Source organism: Zosterops lateralis, assembly GCF_965231275.1.
Source record: "Zosterops lateralis genome assembly, chromosome: 28".
In the NCBI taxonomy this organism is placed as follows: Eukaryota; Metazoa; Chordata; class Aves; order Passeriformes; family Zosteropidae; genus Zosterops; species Zosterops lateralis.
In genome coordinates, this window is record NC_139788.1 from 3,014,690 (window position 1) to 3,042,575 (window position 27,886).

Below are 27,886 nucleotides of genomic sequence, written 5' to 3' on the forward strand. Positions count from 1 at the left end.
ACCCGCCGGCCGGGACCGCAGCCGGCCCGCGGTGACAGCTCACACCCGCCCGGCTCTCACAGCGGTTCCTTCACCCTCGGAAGTGAAACCCAAACCACAGAGGGGCCAAAACCAGACTGTGAGCGCAGGGGGTGGTGTGGCCACGCTGTCCCTCTGCAGGGCCTGAAGGGTCAGGGTGACACCAGGGAGATCTTGGCTGGTCCTGGCCCAGGAGACCAGAGTGGATATTCCTTTTGGCCAAAAGCATCTGACCCAGCAACACCAAACTGGGAGCAGGAGAGGGGCTGGGAATGAGCCGTGGGGCAGAGAAGGATGGCAGAACAGAGGTTCCACTGCAGAGCCCAGGCCAAGGAGCTGGGAACACTGGGCACCCATCGAGGTCGAGTGTGAAGGGAAGCAGCAGCCGTTAACTCAGCACTGGCCCAACACCCTCACCCAGAGCAGGCAGGAAAGCTGAACTCCTGCAAAGGCTGCACACCCAGCAGCCCCCAAGCACCCTCCCTTGGGATGGCAGCGATGGAAAAGCAGCTGCTGCTGGGCACTGGGAGGGCAGATCTCCCGTGGGATCTCCTGGGAGGAGCTCAGGTGTGGGAAGGATGGAGCTGGTCCTGGGCATGGGTGACACAATCACTGCTGGCAGTGCGCTGGGGAAGGGCCCGTGGCTGTGCCACCACTGTCCCCAGGCAATTACTGCCACAACAGGGGCTGAATGATCTATTAATGCATAAAACCCAACAGGGAGTTGCTCCTCTGTTGCTCCAGGCACTCGGTCCTTTTCAGGCTCCCCCCGGCAACTCAGGACACAAACCAAGCAGAGTTACACCTACGACTTATTTTATTGTATTTTATTTGCATAAACAAACTTCGGGGCTTTGCTAAACAGGAACTGTTCAAGTCAAAACAAACCAAACTCTAGCTGGTGTGTGGGGAACAGCACAGCAATCCTGGGGAGAGGGACAGGGGGAGCAGGGGCACGGCTGTGCCTCCCCGCCCAGGCTCAGAACCTGGCCGGGAACCCTCCACAAACTGCTCCAGAGTATCTTTAAAGTAGAAGATAAAAAGAAATGCATCCTAAGGGCCGTCCTCAACCAGCTCAGGAGGAATCTGCCTTTTGGTTTTTATAAAAAGATTAATAAAAAATATTGAAAAATTCTCATCTCCATTTATATTTTTTTTCCCCAAGAAGAATTCGGAAGTTCCTTAGAAAACTGTGTCACCTTGGAAAGGGCACTCGGGTCACAACCAGCTGCAGGGAGGAGACACAAATGCTACAAGCAGTTTGGGGTCCAGCACACACCAGGCCTAATAACTGAACACAAACAGTGGCCAGAAGTAGGGTGTATTTTTTTTTTCTCTTTTAAACCATGCTAATTTTGTTAACTTCCAACATAAAAGGAAAACAATCATTTTTAAAAGGCCCTAAACTCAACTGTTACATAAAAAAAAGTTAAAAAAAAAAAAAAAAAAAAAAAGTCATAGCAGTTTGGTCCCAACAAGTGAACATTTAGATGTTTACTCACATGCTTCATTGTTTTTTTATTTATAAGAACCAAAAATAGTTTCCAAAATTATCTCTGAATTGATGCTACTACGTATGTAAAGGCCTAAAATAAGCAGAATTTAGAAAATTGAATACACAATAGGGGAGGAAAATTTGAGCGGGCGAGTGAACCCCGACTGTCACTGGGTCAAATTATAAAAGAGAAACAAAATGTCAGAACAGGTGGGGTCGGGTGGGCACAAACTAAAACCACATCGTCCTCAAAGCCTGTTACCAAAAAATAACCGACCATCCGTAAGGTCACAGAGAAGGGAAAAATCTGGGGTCTCACCCAGCGCTTGACCGTATCCAGTCCAGAAGGGAAGTCTTTGGGAAGAGAAACTCCAGGAGCGGATCCGAGCGTAAATGATGGATCAGTCCCAGTCCGTGCTTGGGGAGGCTGAACTCTGGAAATGCAGTTAAATAACGTCGGGATGGTTTCCGAGCTGCTGTCCAGGGCTCTGCTCAGCACGTGGGGGATCACCCTGACACCCCAGCACCAGCCTGACCCCTCCCCTCCTGCCAGGGCTCCCAGAACCGCGCGGACCCCGCGGCTACTCGGCCGTCGTCTGCAGGGCGTCCTTTTCCTCCCGGTTTTCCGTTCCGCTCTCGTCGTCTTCGATTTCTCCCTCTTCCCCACTGAACTTGTCATGAGCCCACTTGGGGCTGGTGCTGGACTTGCGGAACATGAAGCGGCCTCTTCCCCGGGGGAAGGCGCCACGGCCGCGGCCCCTGTTCACCCACTTGTCCGTGCCCTCGCCCTCGCGGTCGTCGTGCTGCACGGGAAGCCAAGGACAGCAGGTGAGACAGGCTGGCACCGCCCTGCACCGCGCCTCTGCGACCGCCCTTGGGGGATCCACTTAATGGGAACCACTCTACAGGGAGCAGGAACAAGCTCTCTTTAGGCACGAGCCGGCAGCTTTCCCGTGAAGTGTCACCCGAAGCCTTACCTGGTGTGTCAGTGACAGCGGGTGCTTTCACCTCTAAAGCACCTGAGACCCGACACACCTGGAGCACACGGGTGTCTCAGCACCCAGGTACGTACCAAGTAGTATTTCTTGCTCTTAGGCGTGTACTCGGGGTCCCACTCCTCCTCTCTGCTGCGCTTCTGGAAGTCGTTGTTGCCGCCGCTGTTGCTGTTGTTGTTGCCTGAAAAGTTGCCTCTGCCCCATCCTCGCCCTCGAGCTCTGAATTGCTACAACAGCAACACAAAGGAGAAAAATGGAACGGCTGCAGAGGCAGTATCCTCCCACCCCAGCCAGCTTCCAGGGCTCCCAAGATATCCAACACCCCTGCTCTGACCATCCAAAACACCTTTAAAACCTAACACTAAAGCAAGAGGACAGCTTTAGTGTGGCTGCACCACACCCCCCTGCGCTTGTGGTTTTGGGTTTTTAGTTCATCTGATGACACAGCACATCACACTTCCTGTAAAGCTGATGAAGATCACGTAGAGGCACTTCCAGGGCAACCCCAGGCAGGCAAGACCCCTCTGTACATGGACTGCAAACATGGCTGTGGCCAAATCCCAATGGAAGCACAGTGTGTGTCCATTGGAATGCTCAGCATCACTAATGCACAGAAGCTTCCAGGCTTTGTTCTGCTCCTCCCATCTGGGGTTTGCTGCCCACAGCACACCCCCAGCAGCCTGGTTTATGCCCCAGACCTGGAGTGATTCCACTAGAGCTCATCATCCTGGGGCTTCTCCTCCAGGGCAGCTTTAAATGAGCAACACAAAAGGGCCACTTCCTCCCCACTTTGAGAATCAACCCCCAGGGCACAGGTGGAGAACATCTGGAGCCAGGGAGGAGAACACTTACAAAGGTTCCTCTCGCTCTTCCTCTCTCATTTGGACCAGTGAATTCCTTAGTCCCAAGCCGGGACTTGTCAAAGCCAGTGGAGCTCTCCTCCCTCTCCTCAGTCTCCTCGGGATACTCCTCTGCCTTGACTGAATGAGAGGACCACGAAGATGAAGAGCTGGACCTGGATCTCTCACGCACCCGTCGGTGTTTCCTGTTCCAGTGATGGGAACGGAGGGGAGTGGGACACAACAGCATTAGGAACTCAGCTGTGACCCATCTGATACAAAACCACTTCATTATCACTCTCTTATCAATGCCACGCTCTCCTTTTCCTACTACAAGAGGAAAACTTATAGTAAGAGCTCAGGCTTTAACACAGGGCCCAAGATCTCTCCAGAAGGAACTTGTTGCCTTCTCCTAAGGCATTTACACCATCTGCTCTCAGTGTAGCATGCATCCATGGAGTTTCAGTCAAAATTAAGCTAATAGAAAGGGATTAAATGAATATCAAAGCCAAGTCATTTTAACATGGCCGTTTCTCTCTGACACAACAGGAACAAGAAGGAAAAGTGACTCACCCATCCCGACATATGGAGCTTTTCCCATCTACCTTTTACAATTATTTAGTGTTTCTGAGAGATACAATGATAGCGAGACCACACGCAGAGGGTTTTGCTCAGGCCACTGGAGGAGTTATGTCACAGGTGCACAACTGTGTGCACAACTGTTGTACACGGTGTCGTCTCCAACCTGAGCAGCAGAGACACGAGAGGCACAAGGAAATGGCTACTGGGTTTCCTACATACTTTTTCTTTGAGCCTTTGTGACTTTTCTCCGTTTTCTCAGTTGATCTTTCCCTTGAGTGACTTGAATCTCTCGAGTCCACCGACTCCCTGGATTTATCGCGTTTAAGATCTCTTTCCTTATGTTTTTTACGGCGTTCAATATCAAGGCGCAGATCAACAGGGTCGTCCTTATATTTCCCTTCAGCCTATAAATGCAGGGGAGAGGGAGGGCAGAGTTGAACACAAGGTCTGCAGTGCTCCAGCTCAGCACCATTTACTTTGCTACTGACTGCACAGACTTCTGGAGAACTGGAGTTTAACTGAGCACTAACGAATATTCCACTTTAAGATGTCAAATAATGCACTATTAAAGTAAGTCTGCCTTCGTCAGAATTCAATTTTCCTACACTTAAAATCACTGCTTCTTAAACTTTTAATCTCCTCTTTAAACAGCATTAAAATAAACAGTCTGGTAGAGGGGAGGGAGACATGGAAGCTGACACTAATTGTACACCACAGCCAGCAAGGATGTGAACAACTGGGGAATCCCATCCAGCTGATTATGGATCACAAGCACAGTGTGGCAGAGCTCTCTGATGGCCCATGGGTGCACCTGAGGTGCTGCTGACAGTCTCACCTGGGCAGGGGCCAGAGGGATTTTAATCCCCAGGTCTAGAAGTGACACTCTGGGAGAAGCAAAAGCTCTTTGCTGCTTGGAGCTACCCAAGATTAGTGATCCAAAGGGCAGGAGGGGGCCAGTGAAAGGCAGCATCCAAAGGGTCTGGGAGAAGACCAACATCCCATGGACAGGGAGGCATTACTAGGTCTGTCAGGACGATTTACTTGGTGCAGATGCCACCTACAGCTCCTTCCCCTGGGCTGGAGGGCACCGTGTGACAGGTGCCACAAAGGCCCACAGACACAGTGTGTGTGTCTCCCACAGTCCTGCCAAGTCTGCTAAAGCAAGCTGGTGTCTCACAGAGCAAAAACCCACCAGCTGCATGGAAAATTAAAACTAAATTTACATTGCTAATTAAAAACAAACATAAAAGACACCTGGTAACGCTTGCTCTGAGCTGTATTTAAATTGGTACATCAAGAAGGGATTAGGAGTTTCTCTGGGAAAGGAGCAGTTGTTTTCCCTGCACCTCCTTTGAGCCCTGTGGCACCTGGGTGAGATTCTGCTGCCTGCCCAAAGTGACAGTGGCTGTGGTTTGACAAACAGGCAATGGGGCAGCAGTAGGGCTGCAGGAAGCCTTACACCTTGTTGGTAACAACACCCAGCCTCAGCCATTGCTACTGCATTTACACAACACTCATCCTGGGAACTGTACAACTTGATATGCAACATACATCAAATTAATCGTCTTCAATTAAATACAAAAGGATTAGTAATTCTCTAGCTGTTAAATTTTTTACTTACATGAGTTTCTAACCACTTTTTTGTTTAAATAAATATGTCAAATAACGCAGGAGTGAGAGCAGGCATTTTGTTTTGGTATTTTGCTCTTCTACTTTCCCCAGGCAAAGAGCTTTAATTTCTACTCTGAGAATAAAACTGCTCCCAACACGATGGATGACAGATAAGTGACAAAATCGGCAGCAGCTCCCTTATGTGGCACAGCAAACACCTATTTGGGTTTGGGAGGGCACGTCTGTTTCACGGAAGGCTGGCGAGCTGTTTGGAAACCACGTTTATAACACACTCTGCCAAGCTGATGCTCAGAGTTCAGGCCCATCAAATCCATCTCACCATCGTCCATGTCAAGCCACAAGTGTGTTTGGAAAAAATCGAAAACAAATATGAAACAAGTAAGGTTTCAGCAGGACTGGTTAAAATCTCTTCAATGTAAATATGTATGAAGGTGAATAAACAAAGGTTAAAATCTCAAACATTTTACGTTAAGCCTTTTTTATGATTGTTTACAGTGAGTGCAATGGCTTAACATTCATCTACTCAGCAAAGCTAAAACACTCAATTCCAAATGCTCTGGATCTAAGACAAGTGCTGAATGTTAAAGTAACAGCAATCAACAGAAATGGCACAGTCAGTTGTTAGAACAAAATTTATCATCTGCTTAATAGTGTATCTGCTTTAGCTCAGCATTTAGTTTTACTTTCCTCTTTTTGACATGCATGTCTTTGAAAACATGGTTGGCAAAATTGCACGTAACAATGGAGTTAATCATACTTACAAGCAGAAAAATATCACAAAAAGTCTCTTCTCTCATCATGGGCACTTGTTCCAAAAATCCTCTCTTTTTTCTCAAGCTCACCTCAATTGACTTTGGGGTCATTTACCATAGTCTAACCACTTCACAAAGGTTGTTGATACATTTTTAATAAAAATTAACCCTTTGTAGTTCATTTTTAGAATTATGCCCATCCTTAAAAGAAAAACACAAACTTAAGTAGAGAGTAATTTAAACAAAAACATCACTGTTAAGTTCATGCCCAATGCACTCATTTTGTTGAATTAAACTAATCAGAGTAACAGTTCACCTTGAAGCCAGGATCTCTGGAGCTTTTCGATTCCTCTTGAGAGAATCCATGTTTTCTAAAAGTACTTGGAGATATATCTATCCTCCTAAAGCAAAAAAACCCAAAAATACACAGATATAATCTTGCTCATAAGAAGAACCTGAAGATTTTAGATCAAATGTTCTTTAAAGCACACCAGTATTTCCAAAGGTATTTAAAACTCCCCATATTTTTTCCCTTTTTTTGGCTGAAGGTAGTTATATACTTGAATTATTCCAGAGTTTAAGAAATGAAATCTGGAATACTTCTGCAATGTTAAGACAATGTCTAATGGCACCAACCTGTGGATTTCAGGGCTCTTTTTGTTTTTAGCTGCATCTTGTTCCATTCCTTTCTTTAGATATTTGGTAAAGCGTTCATTCAGTGTCATTGCTGAAGACCCAAAGTGATGCTCTGTCAGGGGGACAAACAAACAATATCAAAGTATTAGTGCCAGTTTTGTAAAAAGACAAAGCCCACCCATCCCACAGCTTGTTAAAACCCAGGTGCAGGTCAGTGAAGCACTGTGGGAATGAGCTCTAACGCTGCTGACAAACTGCAGTTTCAATTTTTGGTGTTTCAGTTTCATTTCTTCGAGCAAGTCACAAGTTCATCAGAACTCAAAATTCTAAGTCCCAGACCCTGAATATTTCTCAGGTAAAAACAAGAACACCTTCTGCCTGTGCAAAAGAGTATTTATGTAAATAAAGATGACTGTGATCACACTGCTGCTCTCATCTCTGGAATATCTGCTGGAAAACAACTCCAGGCATTTTGACTGCAGAAACCCCACTTATTTGGCCAAGGGAGGAGTGAACCTTCCCTGAGGACACACAGACTCCTGACCCACCTCTTACATGATGGACTATAGTCACTATGTGCTGGGCAAACAGTTCAGAAGGGCTTCGCTGGGACTGAGCCGACTGGATGTGATGGAAAATGGAGCGGAATTCCTGCTCCTTCTTGTTGCTGTGCACGAGATCCCGGCAGAGCTTGCGCTCCTGAGCCAATATGCCACTGGGACTGGAAAAAAAAGAGCTCATGAGACAGAAGAATGAGGTAAAAGGGAGCAATTTAAGGTTTAATTCTGCAGGAGCTGGGAGATCAGGGATGGTTTATGTTGTTAGTAGGGAGGTACCCACGAATACTCAAAAGTATGAGCAAGGAGCTCTTTTAAACATCCCTAAACACGCTGCTCCAGCTTACTGAGATAATTCAGGTCACTATTCTAATGCTGTATGGAGAATAGGAGTAGTAAAACACATGGCAGAGAATCAAATGGATTCAAGCAGCACAGTAGTTCCCCTGCACAACTCAGCTTTCCTCAGCCAGGAGCCACTGAGTACCTGACTCCATCTGGGGCTCTTCCCAGAGCCTGGTGTGTCCTAAACTAATCTTGCATCAAGTCATAGCAAAGGTCAGGAAAAAGTTAATCTGTAGCTCCCAAAACCACAAATTGTGATGCAATGTTGCTTAGCCTTCCTCACACTTGGCAAGCACATGGGGATCTCAGGAAGAGAAACAGGAAAAAACATCACTACTGAGACTGCTCAAAAGCTGGCAGGTCCTTACCGTGCAAGATCCTCATCGAAGGAATCCATTCGAATATTGACCTGGGCCTCACGAGTAATGGAAAAGGAGGATTTGCCAGGAGTTAGCCCCTCTACTTTGGTGCCTGATTTCTCTTTCACCTCAGAAGCTTTCCTTGGTGGAGGGGAAGAGCTTTTTTCCTGGCTTGACTTGTAAGTGGTCACTCTAAAATTCTTTTCAGGTACAAAACCTCTGTGACCAGGTTCAGATCTCTTGGATCCTTGTCTCTCTTCTTTTTTGGATCTTTCAGAATAGCTTTCCTCCTCCATTTCATCAGATTTCCTTTGCTTCTCTTTCCCAGGTGGCAGGAACACCACACCTTCCCATTTTCCTGACCTATCCTCTTCTTGACTTTTACTTGAAGTCGCTACGACTTTAGACATAAATTTGGGCTCATCATCAAACTCCGAATCTTTCCGGCTTTTTGCCTTGTCTTTCTTGTCCTGCTCATCTGTTTCATCTTTCCCATAATGACCTTCCTTGTGGAACTCCGGGACCTTGAGCTTGTCAAAGTCATCCCTGAACTTGTAGCGCTTGGGTGACTGGCTGCCACGGTATCCCTTCTCCGAGTCAGCTTTCGATCCGTACGAGTCAGATTTTGCCTTTCCATCTGTTGATCCCAACTCAGAGAAATTCCCTTTTTCTTTACTTTTTTCTTTCTCAGCATTTGTTACTTTCTGGTCTTTGTCTTTCCCATTCTCAGTCTTCTGCTCTTCCAGGTACCTGATCACAAACAGACATTACAGGAGGTTTGTTATTAGAGCTCAAGGAGGTCAATTCTTCAGTTCAAAGAGTCAAACTTCAGAGAACACCAAGCTATGCATGTACTGAAAACTGCCTCTAGGCCCTAAAATAATTAAAATGTCAAGCAGATTACTCAGCCTGAACTCAGACTTTTGTTCTCACTAAATTCAGCAAATGTACAAGGAGATGGATATGCAGAACTGACGGAATGAGGCTCAAGGACAAATCAAACCCAGCTGACCCACAGATGCATTGGAAGGAAAAGAGGAACATCTTACCCACTCCGTTTATTTACTTACAAACCTGGTTCAGGAGAACAACACATCAAACCTTTCAAATTGGGCTGTTCTGCTTTAAACAACACACTGGAAATAAAAGCCTCAAAAGCTACTTCAAATTTGGGATGCAAGTTTCATAGGTAAGCTAAATATTTCATGACAGACTGTAAACACAAATAAAAGCAAACAGGTTAACAGAGGAGAATATGCTGCTGGGAGAGATAAAACACTTCTGGTGAAAACAATTCAGCTGGTTTATAGCATCTGAACAGTTTTAAAGCATTCACAAATCAAAACCCTGGCTCTGTGGGACAGCAGGAAAGCCCACGGACACCAGCTCAGTGCTTTGGAAAGCCCAAATAAATAGTCACAGGAGTTTATTCCCTTTTTAAATTTCAGACATCCTTAATATAGAATCAGATCAAACCATTTTTAAAAACAATAAAGACTTGAAAGCTCTTGTGAACGGTGCTGTATCTTTTAAAAGAAAATGTCACCTTTGGGCATAATCTGCAGTGGACTAATCAAGAGAATGATGGAAGCAGATGCCTTCTGCATGGAAGGCTGTCTTCATTTTAGAGATGTATTTGCTGCTTTAGTTTCTCATCCTACCCACACACAGAGGCACAAGCACTGCAGCTGCATCTGCCTCAGGCTGCTTGCAGCAGGATATGCTGTAGGATTTAATTAATTTCTTCTAATTTACAGTACCTAACAATTCCAGAAGGCAACACTAAAATTGTCTATAACCAACACATACATCACCAGGAAATGTGAGCATCCAGCTGCCAAGAAACCTCCTTGGGCAATCTTCACTTCAAGTGTTCATGGGCTATGAACACTTTTGCAGGCAATATATACAATCTTTAGAACTATCCAAGCTGAAAAACCAATTCCAACTTCCTACAACTCTGGGCTGTGTTTTTTTCCATAATTCAGAAAGGACCAAGCTTAGAGCTGGCAGTTTGCTGGCACAGCTTCCCAGCTGAAGCCTGCCCCAGCCCCTTGCCCTGCTCACAGGGAGCTCCAACAAAGCAACCCCAAAAAAACAACCCAGCACCACAAAACACATCACTTGCCTCTTGGAGAAGGCTCCTCCCCCGGGAGCTGTGCCCTCCTCCTTCGGAGCGGCACCATACAGCGAACTGACGGGTGTGGGGCTTTTGCACACCGGGCTCTTTCTGGTGGGGCTCATTCCTGCCGAGCCGTGCTCGAAGGGGCTCTGGTGGGAGCCCCCCTGGAAGGAGGTGGAGCCGCTCTGGGCGGCAGAGCCCATCGGGGACGGGCTGGAGCGCGGCGGGCTCGACTTCTGCACGGGGCTGGGCCGGGGCGAGCGCCGCCGCACCACCACCGACTGCAGAGGGCTCTTGAGGGCAGGGCTGCGCTCCCGGGGGCTCAGCTCCGACACAGACCCTCTGGACGTGGAGCCCGTGCCATAGCTGCCCACATCTTGCCATGCTTTTGATCCCTCGGATGCCTTGGCGTCTTGAGCCCCGGCTCCTGAAAACTGCTGCTCCTTAGACTCCTCTCCTTGGTTATCTCCCGCAGCCTGGGACGCCCGGGCATCCTTGGAGGATGATTTCTTCTCCTTTCCAGATTTACGCTTGGAAGACTCGACTCGACTATGATTCGAGGACGAGCGGGAAGAGGAAGACCTCCTTGAGCGGTCGGAGGATGATTTATCAGAATTCCTGGAATGACTTCTGGACCGTGGGGAAGGAGACCTTCTCTTGGGCGAGCGGGAGCGCGACCTCCCCCTGCGAGGGCTGTAGGCCTGGCGGTAGTTTTGCCAGTTGGATCTGTAATTCCCATATCCTCCTCGGTTGTACTGGCCCCAGGGATAAAACCCTCGGTTTCGCCCACGGAAATAATACGGTCTCCGGTATCCTCTGTTGTGGCCTCTGAAATCTCGGTTCTGATAGACCCTTGGGTGGTTCCTTTCTCTGTTGTGAGATGGAGAATAGGATCTTGAACGAGACCTAGAACTGATTAAAAAAAAAATTATACAAATATTTTATGTTATAGTTTCTTTTTATAATTTATTTTTAGAGTTTATTCTTCTGCCACAACTTTTTATTTAAAAAATACTTTGAAAAACTCATTTCTAAGCTTTTAAAAGAAACTTCTTTGGTTTACCCTTACCTGATTGATGTATTACACTTTGCCATGAATAGGTTGCAGTGGAAATAACTTTTACCTGTGATATTGTCAAATATTTGATTTTGGGATTACTGCAGAGACCAGGATAGGCACACATTGCTCTCTGTTTCGCTGGGATGAAAATGGCTGCTATCCAGCTTCAGAAAAAGTGACAGATCTCAGGCATGCAGCCCTTAACAGCTCAAGGTCACGGTTATACCTCACCCACGAAGAAGTATTTTTAATGCAAATCACACTACTGTTATTGGAACACACCCCAAATCTCCCTCTCTTATCCCACCTTCAGGTGCACTTTAAAATTCTGATAATCCAGATGAAACTCCACTTCTTTGTCAGGCAAGTTCAATAAATGGCTACACCCCAAGAGCAGCAGGGCAGCAGTGGGGCGAAGGGCACGCTGCCCTATGGGTTCAAGCTCCCAAAGGTGCATCCCACAGCTCCATCCCACGGCTCCATCCCATGGCTCCATCCCACGGCTCCATCCCAAGGAGTTCCCGGGCAGGGACAGCCCTGGGACACCTCCACCGGGCACCACCAGGTGCCGCTGTGGACGCCGCCACCCGCATCCACAAAATCCAAATCCTGGAACGCACAAACCCTGGAAAAACGCACAAACCTCTGGAAAAACCGCAGATTCCAGAGGCTAATTGTCCCGACAGCCTCCCCCATTAAACTGCTGCGGTTGTGTAACTGTTTAAAGGTCCCACTGTGGCTCAGATGCCAGAGCTGCAGGAAGGACTGGCCAAACTCAGAAGTTGAAATAGAAAAGAGATTTTTTCCGAATGGAACTTTAGCAAATAACATTCATTGGAAGAGTTTCTACAGCCCTTCCTTGCATTCCAGGCTCTGGCTGTGACACACACATTGGTCGTACTCCAGTGGACATGAACTTCCTCACACAGATCTCAGTGCTGCTCCTCACCTCTCACATTCCAAACCCCCAGAACCAAGAGAGAACAACCTGCTGCTGGAATTCCTACACAGTTAGCACACATGTGCAGCCTGTTTTAATTTCTTCCTCCTACCAAACAGGTCACAGTTTAGCAGGAAACTCTTATTCATACTCCAATCATTGCTAACAAACAGCTTAATGACCATTTTAACAGATTTTTCAATCCTTCAAACAACCAAAAAACTTATCTGAGACACCTCTTCATTCAAACAACAGCAATCAGAAGGAAAAGCAGAGAGGCAGGAGGCAGGGACCAGTTTTAACAAGCTCTAGTCCAAGGCATGAGGAACACAGACACTCAATTTTCAGACAACTGCTGCATCTGTGATCAATTATCAGCAAGGACCTGTCGTATGACACTTCCAAAATCTGTTCTAGTGCTTTAGAGAAGCTGCAGCAGGAAGATTTCACTCCAAAAGTTGCAGAGACTATTTACCAAAAATCTCTTTAGAAAAATACAGTACAAGTTATGCAGGAAAAGAAACACCAAAAGTGATAATTCCCCCAGCTCTGCCAGCCCTCGAAACTGCTGGCACTGCACTGCTCCAGGGCTAAATCCTCAGCATTTACAAGAAGTGAGAAACAAAGTCATAAAGAAAGCAGAAGATATTAGGCAGACTCCAACACAGCACTGCAACTTAGAAGAAACAGCAAACCTACCAAAAGAAGAATAAAACAATTTGTGGTGCATCCTGAAGGACACAGCAACAGCCTTTTATGCTGAGATCCCACCAGACCTACCTTAGAGCACATCCCAAGGCCAGGCGGGGTGGCTGGGCTGGGCTGATCCCCTCCATTCAGACTCTTTTTTTTTTTTTAAATAGGAGTTATTTATAAAGCAAAAGTAGCTTCAGCAGCAGCATAGAGGAAACAATCATGTCAGCACAGGGTGCCTTTTTCTCAACTGCCAAAGTTCCTTCACAGCTAGGAGACATTCCCAAATGAGCATGGATCTTCCAGCATTCCAGTTTCCTCCTGCAAAGGGCTCGGTTGGACTCAAGTCTCCGCCTCTGATTTAGTTTTGTCATGTCCTTCTTTCTCTAACTGTACATTCATTAGAGCTTCTGTATTTTTAAAATCTCTAACTGGTAACACTTGCATGTGTTCCCAGCCCAGTGGTATTCAGAATACGTGTCATTCATATGAGTGAAAAGGCAGGAGAACACCATTACACCCCATCCAACTGCAATGGCTTTGCCAGATGCAGAATGCTTAGCCAAGAGAGAAAAGGAAAAAACTGACATGCAGGGAAAACACAAGCCTGTAACTGGCCTGCTCAGAAGCAATTCAGGGAGACAGGAACAACTATTACATACACTGAGCATTTCTTAAAATTAACTGCAGGAAAATTATCTTTTATTCACTTTATTTATCCCTCCAAGAGGATTTTTCCTGTTACCTGGCTCCTGCATGCCAAGGGGAGGGGCAAGAGAATATCAAAAACTGTCCCCACCTTTCACAGCAGTGTCTAAAACTGATATTAAGACTTGCTTGAATTCACTTCTCAAGAGGAGAAAAGCACATGACATCTGCAAAGACCCCTCAAGTCTGGGATCCAATATATCAAAGCCTTCTTAAAAAAGCTGAAGTCTCAAAACAAATATCTTGACTGTGCTGAAAAATATCATACTCTCGTAATTTATTTATTTATTTATTCACAATTTATTCTCCGAAGTGATTGAAAACACCCAAACAGCACAGATTGGCAGGAAACAGCCCGAGACAGGGGACGTTATCTGTCCTGGGATCTAATCAAAGCCTTTCCCTGGAAAGGAGCTAAGTGACAAACCACCTGCAGGGGAAGAAAAGCCCAGTTCCACCCTTTGGCTGCACACACTCACCTCAGTCTGCGCTTCCTTGACCGTGAGATGGAGCGGGACCGGGAGCGGGACTTGGAGAAGGAACGGGAGCGGGACCTCGATCCAGACCTCGAGCGGGAGGAACGGGACCCAGACTTGGATTTGTTTGTTTTAGACATCCTTGCAAAGCACCTGTCAGTGCACCTGAGGGAAACAGGGAAATAGAAATATTTGAGAAATGAAGCATGTGGGCTGGTTGGAGAGGGCAGGCAGCACCTGGCAGGCTGACAGACTCCAGGGACGTGGAGCTTGATAAGGCTGGAAATAGGAATGTTTGAAGTGCCTGCTAGGAACAGATGAACGGTGCTGGGCTCAGAATAGAAGGTTTATTTCAGTCTAAAGAGGAAAACTACAAAAAGAATAAAAGGCTCTAAACCCAGAGTAATCACAAATGAGAGTGTGACAGCTGAAAGCACCAAGTTAATGCAAACCTGGGAAGTGGCAGAGCCATGCTGCTGGCTGAGGAAAGGACACCTCTAGAGGCAAACTGGCCCGTGGAAGTGAAAATTCCATGTACTTGCAGCCACATCCCTGTCTGTGCAGCCAGCTGCCACTGCTTTAAAGGACAGGGAAGAAATAAAAAGGCTTCCCATCAAAAAACCCACCCCGTAAACTTTTATCTAAACTTTCAGAGGCAATCAAAAAGAGCTGATGATACTCCAAGACAGAAGAATGTGACCCTATTTGCACAGCTTTGCTCAGGTTCAATCCTGTTCTCTCTGCTTGGGCAGTTCCTGCAGTTGCTGTGATCAGTCACCAGCCAGGAGTTCTGTTGCAGCCAAAATAAATCAGATGTCCTTCCAAATATTCAGAGACAGAAGAGATTACACTGTAGCACTAAATGACTCAAAATAGCCATAATTATGAATTACCTGGGCTATTTTCAGGCATGTATCCAGGTAAAGGTTAGAAAGCCCCTTAGAAGATGATTCAGGGAATAGTCTGACCACACAAATCTTTCAGTTACACCCTCCCTAATCTGTTCTCCTTTACCAATGAGCAAAATTTGCATTAATTACATATTTGAAAAGTTATCAACAAACTTCCCACCTGAAATGACTAATGAAAAAGAGCCAGAAATAAAAAGGAACTATATTAGTACAAAGTTAATATTTTTTTTACCCACTGATTAAAAATAGAGACATTCAGGTACACAAACACAACTGATCAAGTGTGGCTGCTGCTGCTGTTATATCCATTTTAAGGAAATTCCAGAGGACTGACTTGCAATGCCTTCACTTCCAGTGGCTCTCCAAAATTACATATATGGTTACCAAAGGCTTCAACTTCTAGCAGGGCACTTCCAGGAAAAACACAATGCCCAGCAAAGGAGCAGCTGCTGGGAGAGGGGGTGGTGGTTCATTGCCAGAGCTGAGACTTTCTAGAAATGGGAAGTTGGCTTTTATTTTTAAAAAATCACATTACATGCTCCTGTTCTTCCCTTTAACTATACTAAAAATGTTAGATCAATTCAACTGAAGTATTTGAATATATTCCATAACAGAAAGCTTGCAGAAGAAATAACAGAATTGATGTTCCTCCTCTATTAGGAAACAACAGATGTTTTATTCCCTGCTGCCCCAGGGATGAAAATCAAAAGAGATACTGCCACTGAGAACCAGAGTTTGTTCTTGTGCTTGGTCGTTTTTCAGGGAAAGAATGTGTGAAAGGATAAATTTTAAGTATTTCCTTTTAATTCACTGAATATGTCTGTTGAACCACTCCCTGCAACACTTCCTACTCTGTTGCCCACAACAATCCAACGCTGAGCACTGGAAACCAAAACATGGAAGAGGAGAAGAAAGAAATGGTAACAGGAACTTCTGCAAGATACAGAAGATGTGGCACCAACTCTCAGGAAATCCCAAGAAGACCCCAAAATAGATTTTAAAAATACCTCTTTGATCTGTTTAATAGTTTTTGCCTTTCACTTTGATCTCCAGCACTTCCTAGCCAAATCACTCTGGTGTGTGCAACGTGTGCCAAACACTCACATCTTGGATTCTTTATCTCTGCCAACACTTTAAAGTTGATTCATTCCTAACCCATGAAGTAACTGCTACTAGGATAGAAACAGAGTTGCTGTGCTCTATCAGCACTCAAAAGGTTAAACAAACTGCACACTGGAGTCACGTCAGCTCCCTTGAGTTAACTGCAGTTGTAAACTTACTGTGATACACATTTAGTTTTAAGAATGACTGACTCAGATAAAATATGTTCAGCAATATACCCTGCTCTGAAAGCATTTGTTCTTATAAAAAGGACTTTATATTTTTTAAATAAAGAGGTGACTCTAAGTGAAGCAAACTCTGAGAACAGCAGTGGCTGCTGACCTCTCATTCCCATTTTTCCCCTGCCATTCCTATTTTTCCCCTGCCCACAGAGCACACGGCTCCTGGAGATGCTGTGTCTGGCCCTTGAGCAGGGACTGCAAGCAGAAGCATTTGCTCAGTGCTATGGGGACTCATCCTTAATCTGCCCTCCCAGAGACCCACATCCTTCCTGCAGCTCCTCCTGCACCTGGGAAGGGACAAGGCTGATGCTGCTGCCTGATCCATGTCTCCTCTCCCAGCAGCAAGCGTGACTGCACACATCTGGAGGGCATGTCCGGCTGGAAGCACTGCCAGGGATTTTCAACTTTTGTTTTTTGGTTTGTTTCTTCTGCAGACCCTGTCCTAAGCTGTCCAGCAGATCCTGCCAAGGACTATAGTCTCCCATACAAAAACATCTGCTGTTTTTGGATGTGATCTGTGTGCTGAGTTTAGAAGTTCTGGTAAAGCATCACCCCCTCCCCGGGAAACAGACACCTGGCAGCTTCTTTACCTGCCATAAAACCACACTATAGAGCAAACTTTCCTTTCTCCATTCCCAAATCCTCAGGGCAATCCAGCAGACCATTGATGGGAACAATAGAGGAGCAAATGCTTCCACTAAAGCACCACGATGGACTTTGCCCAGAAGGCAAACTAATGTCATGAAACAGTGGCAGGAAAGTTAATGTTTTACCTCCTGACAGAACCCAAAAGAAAAGCGCAACTCTGCTTCATTCTGCAGCAATGAAAAAAGGTCACCATTGAGAATCTCTCACAGCTATGCACTTCCAAGAGCTTCCACAGCTTTGGAATTTAAGTGTTCACAATAGTTAAGGAAAACTTTTAAGGCCACTGACTGAAACGACTGCAATGCTCAAGCAAAGAACAAAAGCTGGAGGAGGGCACACGGCACAATATGGGATTTAACACTTAGATCAGTGTGACATTTAATAATGTGGCCAGTGATGGTATGTGGGGGAAGCACTCCTCTTCTTCCAAATATCACCAGGGCGTAAACCCAAAGATTAGTCAATATAGCATTAAAAAAAAAAAAAAAAAAAAAAAAAACCAAAAAGAGGTACCACTTCTTCCAGGACATCCAGGATTTTTTCACTAAATTGTTCTACTTTACCCTTATATTTCGCAGTTACTTGGGAAGAAAAGCCCAAACATTCCAAGACACCAGGCTGATTTTTTTCTTCTAAACCTGCTCCGTATCTTTTGCACAGCAACATTATCAATGAAAGCAGAATTTTACCATCAGTCTAACCTGCAGCATGCCCAGAAGAGAAGGAATATAAGAAGGTCTATTACAAATCCCAAGACAGGCAGTTTTACCTCTTGTGAATATTTTATTTGCCGTGCCTACCTGCTTGAGCAGGCTCACACCTTGCACCCTTCTGTCAGATTTCACCGTCTCAGCTTTGTCAATTATGAAATCAGGAAGAAAACCTGAAATGAGAAGAAAATACACCTTTGTACATGCACTGCTGTGCTGCCACAGAAGTGAACTGGCTGCCCTAAGATCCTGCTGCACCCAAAAGGTTCATCAGATCCCCAGTGTTTCAGAGAGCACACACACCACAGCTGACCAGGAATTTTTTTAATGGACTTTCATGGAAAATGTAGGTTTAAAAATGATCGCTCATGCTTCCAAAATTTTAAGTCTTCTTCCTTCCTTGCTCCACCTCCCCTGCCCCATCCCACCTGCTGTGACACACATCTGTCAGTGCACCTGTACAGCCGTGCTGGAGTCATTTCTCTCAGCCCATTTGAATGGTCTTACTGGGCTCAGGACTAAGGATTTTCCCATATTGTTAAAGGAATCCACAAGCCAACAGAAACAATTCTTTTCCTGACAATTCATCCATCAGCATATCGCCGTCATCCAAGTCCACTGGGAGCTTTTCTGACAGGTCTACAGTTACATTTCAGAATCCTTCCATGCACTGCTGGAGGGGTGGAGGTTTTAGAAGAGAAAACAACAGTAAACACAACCTCAGAAATTACTCCATGTTATTAAACCTCTGATCTAATAGCAAGAATGTCACTTACTCTGTGTTCAGCCATAAAATAGACTTGTTTAAAGCTATTAATTTCTTCTCCTTATTTCATTGAAAAAGCAGAGTTTTCAAGTAGCCCTGAAACCTTTCTCTGAATTGGTGATGAAGTTCTGTTCTCAGCCAAGAGGGAAGGTGGTGATGCAAAGTTTAGTGATTTTTAAATCCTGCTTACCAATTTTGGGAAAAAGCCACAAAGAACAACGTGCTACAGACCTCATTTTCTTATTTTTACTGTTGTCTTGTTCATTAGTCTAAATGTCCATAAAAAGAAATCTCAACTTATATCTTACAAACACCTTTGACTCTCAGCCTTTCATAGTGGCAGGAAGAGCTCACCATACCCATTATTTCTTGCTTTCTGACAGAACACTTGGGTTTTGGAGTTTATTTGCCTATTTCCCAAACACCATTGTTACCACCAAGTTTTGGTACAATCCCACACACAGAGGTGTCATCCAGAGCGGAATCTGGATTCTCTTCTGGAGAAAAATACTATTCTTGTGTTTAAAGCACTACTACAGAAAAAAGACAATGCACAACAGGCAAGAGCAGCAAACCTTTCTTCCAGATAGCAAAATAAAACTGGGAAACGTGCTCAACACTCTGCTGAAGTGGAAATCATAGTCCAGGAGTCTCTTATTCCAGAACACTGTAAAGAACATTTCCATGTGCCAAGTCATGGGTCAAATGAAAAACATTGCTGGTTGTCAAAAAGCTTTTTTTCCAGGAATTTATTCCCTGTTTCCAACTGGCCAACTGTATCAGTGACTTTTTCCAGTCCTTTGTTTGAGGTCTTTCAGGCAGCACACGTTGGGATTTCAGCCCTTCCCCAGCTGCTGCAGAACAGCCCTGCCCAGAGCAGCCAGCTGGCACAAGCTGCAGCTGAGCCCACTCCATCCCCAGGTGTCAGTGAGGATCCTGCACATGCAGCACCGCACTGGGGCAGCTTGGAGAGGGAAATGCAGCACACACCTCCCTGCCAAGGCAGCTGTTTGTGTTCATATCATAAACCCCAAAACACCTGGAGACAAGTGACACGGCTTGTGTACATGCCTCAGACACAAGCACAGCGTGGTGAAATTCCTCACGGTGGTTTCCGTTTATCGCGCGGCGTTTGCAAACACTCAGCTCATAAATATGAAATGTTCTGTAAAAGCATTTGTGCAAAGCTCTCTACAAGTGCCGTAGGAAAAGAAAAATTCGATTTTTACTGGCCAGCATTTGAGTGAAGCTGTGGTGGTTTGTTTTGCAGTGAGGCCCAAAGCAAATGAGGTGGCACCTCATTAGAGAGCACATTTCTGCCCGAGCCTCTTGGCATCCATTTGGTGTCACCAGCACAGACATTCAGCTCGGGAGGAACAGCTGAACTGCTCCTTCATTTGCTCACCACCCTTCATTATCAGGGAAGAAAAAAAAAAAATTAATTCTCCTTCTGCCAGCTCTACAATTCCTAATCCCAAACCCCAAAACCCAAACAAGATTAGTTCACTCTGAAAAAAAGGAATAATCCCACAAAACACCTTACAAAGTATGCTGTGTATAATGAAGCAACAATCACTGCAAAAATAAGCTTATAAAGAGTTGCAGCTCTCTCCACATCCCTGAAGTGCAGCAGCAAGTGCAGAGAGCAGACTCATCTTTGTTAGCTCAGAACCCAACTCTTCTCACTTTCTACTGGATTCTTCCTTTTCAAGCTGATTTTTGGTGCAAGAACAAACCTTCAGTATGTTCTTGATATCAATGGAATACATGAGGGGAAGGGAAGAGCCACCTGCACAGTTCCTACAGCCAGCCAGGAAGGAGCAAATTAAAATGTTAATTCTAATCAAATTTCATTGGGGGAACAAAAAGCAGAATGATTTCTCTTCCCAGATCTAATGCCAGTGTGTTTTCAGAAGATTTATGACACACATTAACTAAAGCAACAACTACACCTACCGACCTTAGCAAAAAATGTCCCAGACAACAGTGCTAAAAAAAATGACCAAAAACCAAACCACAAAACAATGTTCTACTCTAACATGTGCTAAACACACTTGGGGGGAAAACATCCAAAATTATTTTGCCACAGCAAGAGAAACACGAATTTGTCAGCAGCAGTTTCAATTTCTCTCCAGTCTACGTGCTTTCAAAATAAAGATTTTCCTTCAAGGACATTTGGGGTTTCACACCATTAAAGTAATCCCTAAAGAAGTTTAACCCTGAGCTCCAGCCCTGGGTTCAGGTAATTAGAAGCAGGTTCTATGGAATGGCTGGAAGAGTATTTACAGGTTCTTCTGGAAAGGACTGATTCTGCAGATTGTAGTGCTGAACAATCTTTTTCCAAATAATTTCACCAGCTACAAACCCCAGTCAGTGACTTTTCTGAAACTGGCTACTTGAGAGACACTATTTTTACAAATGTCTGAGCTTAAAAAGTCATATGTTGTTATTCAGATGTTGTTATTCAGACAGTTTAGTGACAGGGAGCTCAAGGAAACAATCCAAGAAAAAGCTGATTAGAAATCTGGGTGTTTTTGTTACAGAAGTTGGGTGGCTGGAAGTTCTTCGGTTAAACACAAAAGAAAACACTCATAATTAAAAAAAAAGAAAAAAAAAAAAAAAAAAAAAAAGGAAAAAAAAGGAAAAACCTATTTTATCAGCTTTTTCCTTCCAAATTTACACAGCTTGGGAAAAGCAGAAAGATCAGGTCTTTCCCCAAATTGGTGGCTTTCTCACAGCACAGCCCTACTGTTGGGACCAGCTTTGGATACAAACTGATGCTCTGACAACACTGGGGGACTGGGAATCCCTGGGGGGCTGGGAATCCACGCCTGGAGTTTTGGAACCCCCAAAAGTAGCAAGAAATGGTCCAATTTATTTTCCTTAAGAAAACTATTCACAAATCAGTTAAAGAATTCAAACTTGTGTGTAAGTTAAGTTCTCAGCAAAGGGAGGATGAACTGCAGCCTCGAGGACATTTCCATCCTCTCAGGTGCCCAGCAGGCTCCAGCACACTTGAAAAATGTGGAAGTTCTGCTTCCAAATAAACAGCAAGTAACAGAAAAACTGTTTGATTGGGGGCTCTTTGGAATTTCTTCTGCAACATACAGTACAGTGACAGCCAAAACAGAATCTCCTGAGGGATTACAACTCTCCACACACTTAACCTATAAAAATGCAAACACTCCAGCAAATTCCATTTATAAGCTGAAAAAAAGCAAAACTACTCACATATTCTCAAGACAGCACTTCATTTATCTCTACCTTAACTGGAATCCTACTATCTCAGGGGAAAACAAGAAAAAGGTTTTCTATGACCTGGTATAACATTTAAAGTTATTTATTTTTTTTTTTTTTAATTGTGGCATTATTATAAGGATGAGGCACCAGATCAGGCCATCTCTACTCTCTGCCAGACTTCAAAACAGAGGGAAATGCCTGTCCACAGGAATCCTGTACATATGGAATAAGCTTATTTGAACAATTTTCCATGCTGTGTTCACGTACCTTACACAAGTGTCCCATCAAATCTGGTTCTAAACACTGCTTCTTTAGAAGTGATTGACCTAAGTAAAAAAGGGGAAAAATCAAAATTAAACCAAACCAGACACTGGCAAATCCTCAGAAAAGGATTCTGATTTCAGCCATTTATCCCAGCACCGTTTCCCAGTAAAAAAAAAGGCCACCAAATTAACCTCATCTAATCAGACAGTGCATACAGAGGTCTTAACTTGGGAAACCATCTCACCCACAGCCCCACAGGAACAACTACTGTAATTATTTCAGGTGTAAATTACGATGTACATGATGCCACCTGGTATCAAATGTCCAGCCCCTGTTAAGGCACAGTTAACATCATTAATGCTGAGCCTCAGTTCCTGGAGGGCTGAATTCAGCCTGACACCCCACAGTCCCCCATCACCTTTAGTGCTCCCAGAGACTCCTGGAGGGCTCCTTGCCCTGCTTTCCTCTGCTGCCTTCACTCAGCCAAAGGCAGGAGTGACCCCAGGGAGCAGCAGGAGCAGTTCCTGGCCGAGCCAGCCCTGCACACCCTGCGGTGCCAGTGGGGGCTCTTTGGGGTTTGCACACCCACCCTGCCCTGTAAATCATGGCAGGCTAAAAATGGCCGGGTGACGAATGTGGAGGTGAAATTGTGAGCAGGGCACTCGCTCTGGGATCAGTGGAGCCGTGGGCAGGGCTGTGCACAGGCCTCACTCTCAGACACCAGAGAGGCACAGGCTGTGTTCGCTCGTGAACAAGGAACAAGGGCACAGACAGAAAACCCCTCCTTGGGTGGGAAATAACCCCCACTGAAGCTCGGTGCCACCTCTGTGTGCCATTAGCTTCACTTTTTTTTTTTTATGGCCCGGCAGCTTCCGGTTACCATGGAGTGAGGCAGCGCAAACACCATTCCCAGCTGGCATGAAATGTGATCCCGTGATTTCACTATTCATAGCTCTGACATGATAAAGCTAAATTAAGCAGAACTCTTCACTTCTCCAAGCTCCCAGCAGTGACTCCCCCAAGGCTCAGGCTCTCCTAACACATTTTCTGTGAGGAGGGGAAGGATGTTTCCTTTACTCCAGACCCACACACCCAGCCTGTCATCCGGAAACAAAATGGCACCGGCTCCTTCCCAGGCACCCATCTGCCCTGGCACCAGCAGGAACAAAGACCTGATGAGCTGCTGGGGCCAAATTTAACAACTTCCTCATCTTAGGGCCCACTACAGAATCGCACAGAGCAGTTTAAGCCTTGCTCCCAGGCCTGTCCAGCACGGGTATCACAGTGTGCAGGAACAGGGGCAGCTCAAGGGGCACAGGCACAGCCCCACTGCCACCAGTAGCTGTCACATCCTGGCACCATCACCTGGCACAAGCTCCCCAGGGAGCCAGAACAGCTTCTGCAACCACCACCACCATTCCTCTCTCTTCCCATGCCCGTGGCCTGAATGAAGTGGCTAATATCCTGAAATTCTTGCCTCACCAAAGAACTCTCTGTACCGTTGTAATCCTGAGGAAAGCACACGACCCAAACCCCACGTCCCTGCCCTGGCACATGCAGCCATTAGAAACAACTCAGGATACTGTAAACTTTTCCAGAAATGGAGAAAAAGTTCAAGGGTTCTGTGGCTGCTCAAACAATTAACGAGTTCCAACAAGACAAACTGTCGTTTTACAAAGACAAAGCCAAGTGAGTTGAAAAATACTCAAACTTCTGGCAAAACCACTCTATTTCTTCAGGGATACAACTAGGAAACATCACGGCCTTATAACAAAAAGCATCCTCAGGCTTATCCAGTCCAGCTCAGCACTCCCTAGGCCTCCCAAAGCAACATTCCTTTGATAGCAGAGAAAGTGGGAGCAGGTAAACCAAATTTAGATCTGCTGATGTGCATGGATTGTCACTTACTTTATATGCTGGTGTTTTATAACTGTAACATTTTTGTTTTCTAATAGCAACACCCATGTCAGAAAGTGTTCAGTCTTCCTGCAGCCTCAAACACCTCACTGTGAGCCCACATGCCTGGCCTGACCCAAATGACCATTTTCTTTAATACTTTACACATTCCTGACTCAAATGAGCTGGAGAAAGCAGCAGACATATATTGTCTGCTTATATTATTATATTATCATAAGCCCATCAGCAGAATACCCATTTTATTTACAATACACATGACAAAGCCTTACTTCCATGAAAAAGAACTAGAAGTGAAGCATATGGCTGGTCCAAAACCCTGGTGTCCAGGGAAGCCTCTTCCCAGACAGCAGAACTGTTTTCCAGAGACACACAACTCACAGACAGGCAGGGAATTAAGATGGATGTAAAGCAGCAGGAAGTCACCAGTGTATAACTCAGCAGGACTCCTGCAGACAAAGAACAGGGGCAGGGATCCATCACTGCTCACACCTGCTGCTGCCAGCACAGCCCGGGCAGACACGGGGCTGCACTCAGAGCACAGAGCACTTTCCTTACAGCCCCTTGGAAAGGCACCTCCTTCCCAGGGCCAGGTCATCTCTTTACAGATTTATTTACACTGCAAAAGACCTCCACCATCATCAAGTTTAGGCTGTGAGAGATCTCCACCTTGTCACCCAGCCCAGAGCACTGAGTGTCACATCCAGGTGTTCCTTGAACATTTCCAGGGATGGGGACTCCAAACCTCCCTGGGCAGCCCCTCCCTTCCAAAGCCTGACCACCCTTTGCAATAACCTGACAGGTAAAAGGTTTCCTTTTTGTATCTCTGGACAAAAAGAATGTGAAAATGAGATAAGGGGCAGCAAGGCCTCGGCTGCCCTGCACCTCCCTCATCCCACAGACAGGACCCCCAGCTCAGGGGGAAGGGTTCAGACCCCAGAACTCTGCAACCCCCTGTGACCAGACTGTAGCATTTCCAAATCACACTCATGTGGAACAGACACCAAGGCCCATCCACTGGAGCACTGCCTCAGGAGCAGCATTCCCAGCCTTCAGTTGTCTAAGGACATTGGAGGAACCTGCTCAAATCAAGTTCTTACTTGCCCTCCCTGTCCCTGCTGAAGTAATGACAATAATTCCTAGAAGAAAGGATGCAATTCAAAAATGTGTAGCGGCACCCAAAGAAATGTTAGACAAAAATCACAAGGCCCTAGACCCTCCAGAGGATCCTATGATACAAAAATGTACATTTGCAAAGCTCTCTCCAGTAACTATCTTGTTTTGTCCTTTCATCTGCTGTGAGATTGTGCAACTCATAACAGGTCACAAAGCCAGCCATTTCCTCACTCCACACTGGGCACCTGTGAAATTCCAGAGCAGGACAACCATGAAAGACTGCAGGAGAAGGCACTCCTGTGTCTCAGCACTTGCTTTCCTGTGCCTACAGCTGGCTCCCTTTGAGGGAAACCTGAGAGACAAAGCTTTGAAACACCTTTTGAGTGAGTGGAGCCAAGGCTGTGACACCCAATCCCTGGGAGCAGCTCTCCCAGCCTGGCACCCACTAAGGGCACAGTAAAGCCCACCCAAAATGTCACACACCATCAGCATCTGCCCTCGATCCCTGTGAGAGGGAATTCTCAGGAGTAACTGGATGATTTAATTGTGCTCTCAGGAAAAGCAGCCTGAGAACATCCATTGGCTGATGTGACCCTGCAGCAATAAAGGCTCTTCTCTTCCACCACACGAAAACCCAGACCATCTTCCAAATGGTTTTAAATTGTTCATTTCAAGCAACAAACCTGTTGTTGTGGCACAGCACGTGGCACATCACTGTACACATCAAAATCGGGGAGTCCCCCAGCCCTGACAGGTCCTGAGGAGTTGCTGTTGCACACACACCACACACACGAGTTCATCTGCTCCTCCCAAGGCAGGGCACAGGGAATGGCTTCACACTGAAAGTGGGTTTAGATGGAAGATCAGGGAGAAATTCCTCCCTGTGAGGGTGGTGAGGCCCTGGCACAGGTTACCCAGAGCAGCTGTGGCTGCCCCATCCCTGGAAGTGTCCAAGCTGGGACAGTGGAAGGTGTCCCTGCACATGGCAGGAGTGGAATGGGTTCTGCCTTACTGTCCATTCCCACCCAAATTGTCTCATGATTCTGTGATTCCATGGAGCACTGAATTCTGTTATTCCAGAGTCACCAAGTCACTTTTCACACAAACACACAGAAACCCATCCAGGAGGAAACACAGTGACAATCACCTCGGGCAGACTTCGAAACACATTTGTAGAAACCTCAAACACGTTCATTTCCCCAAAACAACACGAACTAGCAGAAAAAAAACCTTTTTCAGTACACGGGAAAATGGAGACTCAGGCTCCACACGTGTATCTGAGCCACCGCAACGCCTCTTCTGCCACATGGCCTGAAGTTCAGCCAAACTTCGCGTCGAAGCAAAGCAGGCAATGAGAAAGCACCGATCCTTCCCGCCGCACCGGGGAACGGGCGGGGCTGAGCACCGGTGCGGGACGCTGCGGGAGCCGCACACCCGCCGGGTTTGGGACGCGGGGTAGTGGCTGCGGCCCCCTGGAGCTGCCGGGCCCCGCCAGCGCCTCCCGAGCCGCAGCAGCACGCGGAGCCCCGGACACCGGGATGGGACCGCCGGGACAGACCGGCACGGCGGGGGAAAGCCAAGGGGCGCGGCGCAGAGGCGCGGGAGGACGGGGATCTCGGGAATGGGACAGAGGAATAGTCAGCGAGGATCACGGCGGAACACGAGCGGCTCCGGGAAAGGGCCGGGCAGGCCCAACCGGCCCCGGGGCCCGCGAGGAGGCGCCAAGGCCTGGCCGGGCCCGGGCCCACCACGAGGCGCCGCTGGGGCCGGGCCACAGCGGCCCCGAGAGCCGCGAACGAGCCTCGCCCGGGGCCACGCGGGGCCAGGACACCGGGAAAGGGCGGGAGCAGCGGCGCGGTGAGGCCCAGGAGGGGCGAGAGGGGGGGAGTGGGCAGAGCCGGGGCGAAGCGGCTGCAGAGGGCCCGGGAAGGAGGGAGGGGTAAGGGAAGCTGCCGGTGGCGGCGGGCGGGGCGCAGCAGGGACCCCGCGGACCCCCCACCGCCCCCGGCACTCACCGGCGCCGCTTCGCCGCGGCCCCTCCGCACCAGGCGCCCCCCTCCGCCTCCGCCTCACGCACTTCCGGTCCGCGCGCGCGCTCTGCCCGCCCGCGGGGGCCGCCGGGAGCCGTAGTCCGGTCCGCGCTGCTCGCACCCAACCCGGCCGCTCCACCGCACTACAGCTCCCAGCGGGCGCCGCGCATGCCATCCGTCACTTCCGCCTCCGCCCGTGGCGCGGCAGTGCACGCAGTCCTTCCGGCGGGGAGCGGGGCCGCGGGCGGGAAATGGCGGCGGGGGCGGTGACGGGGCGCGTCCCCCCAGCCGGGCGCGGCCCGCCCTTCCCCGCCGTGCGGGCGGCCGGGGCAAGGCGCGCCACTCGCCGAAATGGCCTTACGGGGCCTGTCCCGTCAAGCCCTAATGGTGCAGGCCCCGGGCTCCCGGTGTGTCCCACGTGCGGCTCCTGAGGGCCTGGGAGGGAAGGGACAGGGCCCTGCTGCGGGTGGGGCCGCTGGAAGGAGGTTTCTCCCTGTCGCCGTACGGAGCTGAGGGAGTGGGCAGCGCTGGGGGCTCCGGGGGCCAGCCCGGTCATGGGGGCGGACCTGCCCCGCTGCTGTGGGGGCCGGGAGAGCGCCCAGCTCTGCCTTGCCCTGCTCAGCCCTGCCCTGCCCAGCCCTGCCCTGCCCTGCCCTGCCCTGCCCTGCCCTGCTTAACCCAGCCCTGCCCAGCCCAGTCCAACCCAGCCCTGCCCTGCCTTGCCCAGCCCAGCCC

The 27,886-nt window shown here is 47.4% G+C and overlaps 1 protein-coding gene across 3 annotated transcripts; it reads right to left on the reverse strand.

The window, feature by feature from the left end:
• On the reverse strand, window positions 1-27,207 carry THRAP3 (thyroid hormone receptor associated protein 3). 3 transcript variants are annotated; one of them, XM_083879510.1, is made up of 13 exons: window positions 27,137-27,207; window positions 22,095-22,153; window positions 17,912-17,994; window positions 14,213-14,374; window positions 10,339-11,244; window positions 8,220-8,960; window positions 7,498-7,670; window positions 6,950-7,061; window positions 6,630-6,714; window positions 4,149-4,333; window positions 3,361-3,553; window positions 2,586-2,735; window positions 1-1,947 (listed from the first exon to the last, which is right to left on the reverse strand). In XM_083879510.1, exons 4-13 carry the CDS (start codon window positions 14,347-14,349, stop codon window positions 1,915-1,917), a joined length of 2,715 nt encoding a protein of 904 aa, XP_083735636.1. In that variant the 5' UTR covers window positions 14,350-14,374; window positions 17,912-17,994; window positions 22,095-22,153; window positions 27,137-27,207; the 3' UTR covers window positions 1-1,914. The 3 variants fall into 3 exon arrangements, with proteins under 3 accessions (XP_083735636.1, XP_083735635.1, XP_083735637.1); XM_083879509.1 differs by having other exon boundaries at window positions 3-2,316; XM_083879511.1 differs by lacking the exon at window positions 1-1,947 and adding an exon at window positions 2,301-2,415.
• Between the last annotated feature and the right edge of the window lie 679 nt (window positions 27,208-27,886).